A 3523-nucleotide genomic window follows, 5' to 3' on the forward strand; every position below is an offset into this window, starting at 1 on the left:
GGGTTTCACCATGTTGACCAGGATGGTCTCGATCTCTTGACCTCGTGATCCACCCGCCTCGGCCTCCCAAAGTGCTGGGATTATAGGCGTGAGCCACCGCGCCCGGCCTTATACTGTAATTATTCTATTGTCTCTCACTGACACATACTGAAATGATATGCTTTGTGAATCATTTGGTTTGAGAAGGAGGGAAAAATGAAAGGAATTTCATACTGATCATTTCCTGTACCAGTGCTTTTAAAAATGGGGAAGTGGCTAGGTGCCACGGCTTACACCTATAATCCTAGCACTTTGGGAGGCTGAGGTGGGTGGATCATTTGAGACCAGCCTGGCCAACATGGTGAAACCTTGCCTCTACTAAAAATACAAAGATTAGCTGGGTGTGGTGATGGGCCCCTGTAGTCCCTGCTAATTGGGAGGCTGAAGTATGAGAATCATTTGAAGCCGGGAGGCAGAGGTTGCAGTGAGCCGAATTTGCCCCACTGTACTCCAGCCTGGGCTACAGGGCGAAACTATGTCTCAAAAAAAAAAAAAAAAAAAAGAAAGAAATAGCGAAGTATTCACAATTCACCAGAAGTGTCCATTACTACAGCCTATTAACACATAATATTAGAAAAGTGAGTGCCTATTCACCTGTGCTACTGCATACTTATTTCTCTTTTCCAGAAATGGCAACAAGTCTTTTGAAGACATCGCCTCTGTCTGTAAGGACAAAATTGCTACATCAAACAAGATCGTCACTTTATAATACATCCCATGGATTTTATGAGGAAGAAGTGAAAAAAAAACTTCAGCAGTTTCCTGGTGGAACTGTTGACCTTCAGAAGGAAGACAATGGCATTGGTATTCTTACTCTGAACAATCCAAGTAAAATGAATGCCTTCTCAGGTATTAAGAATCTTTTCATTCCTAAAGAACCACACTAAATCTAACCTGTTATCACATGTTTTTTATCCTTGCTCTGGTGACAGTATGTTTTAAAGTCCTGGTACTTTTGGTAGAACATGAGAAAAATAACAATAAAAACAGCAACTCTATAATATGAACCAGAAACACTAAGTAATTTTTCAATAATTATGGATATTTGAAAGTTTTCAGAAAACTCATTAATACAGATGTTGATAAAAAGGAAACCTAAATTAATCTTGATTATATTTTTCATCGAAATTCATTAGCTTTTTAGTAACTTCATTTGTTTTCAGCTTACGCTACTAGGGAACAAGGCGAAAGAGGTTTCAAAGAGTTCCTGAAACTAAAGAGAAAAGCCTGTGAATGAAAAGAATTATTTAGGCTAATTTTTTTCTGTGAATTGAGATAAAATCATTGTTAGTTTTTAACCTTTAGCTCCATTATTAACAGAAGAAACAGCACTTGTCTAGCTGTGGACTCCTCCCTAACTCTTATATACTGGTGAGTGCCTTTTATTTTCTAGTCAACACAGAGAACTAAAGATGCAGGACATGTGGTAATTTGTCTTTTTTGCTGGGGCTCAGATTTGACTTATGCTACCACTATATTATGCAAGAGCTAATGAGTAGCTTTGCTGAATACTCACCACTCGCATTTTCTTTCTTTCTTTTTTTGCGTTTTTTTGATTTTTAATTTTATGTTTTTTATTCACCTGGAACACAAAGGCAAACCACTTGCATTTTCAAGTTGATTTTAGTAATCTCTCCTTTTTGGTTATGCACTACATGATTATAATCTCTAGTAGCATTTGAAATTTGGGGTTCAGAAAAATCTCACAAAATTTTCATGTATCTACTTTACATACAGTCATACTATAGACATAATTGAATAGTCTGTAAACTTTGTAAATTACTAGTGGTGAGTCTTTAAACCCAAGATGACTTTACTCTCCATTTAATAGAATTCAGAGATATTTCTGTATACCACTGCTGACCAATGAAAGCATAATGCAAAAACAAATTTGAGTCATATGTGCAATTTTAAGTATTCTAGTAGCCAGAGTTTTAAAAAGATGAAAAAACAGGTAAAATTATTTTTAACAATTCATTTTCTATTAATCTGGTATTTATTTTATACTTACTACATGTCTCAATTTGGACTAGCCACATATCAAGTGCTCAATACATACAGGTGACTAGTGACTACCTTATTAGACTTTGTAGCTCCATATGTTCAGTTGGTTTAGAGAATAAAAACCAATTTAATGTTAGTCCAGGAAAAATAGAAATTGAAGGGTGAAATTTCTCTAAAGGGTTAAATTAGATCAATAGTGATGATTTGTTTCTGAAAAGTTATGAATAATTTTTCAATCAGAAATATTATTTTAATGCATAATATATAAAACTAGTAATAGCAAACCTGTTTTGATTTGAATATGGTATTTGATGAAGCTGGGTTGGGAGAGGATGAATGAGCACTTAGACCCTTGTTTAAAAATCATTCAGTTAGATACTATTTAAGGTCTCTTCCATCTTTTGAGATTTATTTTACAAAGTCAAAAGATTATTTTAACAGTAACTACTGGTATGAATTTTTATTCTCACGGCCAGCATTTCCGCATCTTAAGAAAGGTTCAAAGAAAAATCAGCACCATAAGGAAGGTTTTTTTTTTTAAAAAAAGGCCAGCATTGTTTTTTAGAAGCTTAAATATTGTGAATAATTAAAGGTTCATATTAACCTATACAGATTGATTCTTTTACTAAAAGTGTGGGTTTCTTCTTTTCCCTTACTAGACCGTAAATCACTTGAGAGCAAGAATGATATTTCTAAAGCATCTAGGACATCCTTGGAAAGGGTTACAGTTTTAAATTCAGTCATTTGTTGCTTTGTGATGGGGATACATTCTAAGAAATATGTTAGGTGATTTTGTCATTGTGTGAACATTGTGCAGTGTACTTACACTTAGATAGCATAAACTATTACGCACCTGTACCATGTGATATAGCTTCCTGCTCCTAGGCTACAAAACTATTTAGTGCGTTACTTCCTGAATACTATAGGCAACTGTAATACAAACGTGAATAACGCATTGTACCACATTACAATGGCTATGACTGTTACTAATTAGGTAATAGGAATTTTTTAGCTCCATTATAATCTTAAGGAACCACTATGACATCGTTGGTGCATGACGGTATGTCATAATTAGCCATTAGAAAGGATAGTTAAATTAGTCATTTGTGAGTTAATACCATTAATATAACATTTATTGTGGAACCACCTCACTCCTGGTTACTTTAGTAAATGGCAAAGGAAATAATAGTTCTTGACATTGTGGGATTTATATTCCAAAGAAGTGTACTTGAGGTACAAATTTTTTTGCCAGTTTTAGCCCCCTATTATGATCTTTATACATTGGCTTCTAAAGCATTTCCTAGGCAGATGAAAATAAAATTAGTCATGTTGAAAGCCATGCAATTTTTTTTTGTTTGTTTTGTTTTTGTTTTGTTTTTTTTGAGATGGAGTTTCGCTCTTGTTACCCAGGCTGGAGTGCAATGGCGCGATCTCGGCTCACCGCAACTTCCGCCTCCTGGGTTCAGGCAATTCTCCTGCC

General features: G+C 35.0%; 1 protein-coding gene across 7 annotated transcripts in view; it reads left to right on the forward strand.

Annotated features, from left to right (window-relative positions):
• The window catches only part of ECHDC1 (ethylmalonyl-CoA decarboxylase 1), a 53230-nt gene that overhangs the window by 9498 nt on the left and 40209 nt on the right, over positions 1-3523 (forward strand). For 6 of the 7 annotated variants that reach the window (XM_037740241.1, XM_017533322.2, XM_017533323.2 and 3 more), the window contains one exon: positions 667-888. In XM_037740241.1, coding sequence (XP_037596169.1) covers positions 669-888 — 220 coding nt within the window. In that variant the 5' untranslated portion in view covers positions 667-668. Of the gene's footprint in view, positions 1-666; positions 889-3523 lie in introns of those variants that run through there. The other variant, XM_017533325.2, reaches the window with a different exon arrangement.

The sequence above is a fragment of the Cebus imitator genome, unplaced genomic scaffold, assembly GCF_001604975.1.
Source record: "Cebus imitator isolate Cc_AM_T3 unplaced genomic scaffold, Cebus_imitator-1.0 Scaffold81, whole genome shotgun sequence".
NCBI lineage: Eukaryota > Metazoa > Chordata > Mammalia > Primates > Cebidae > Cebus > Cebus imitator.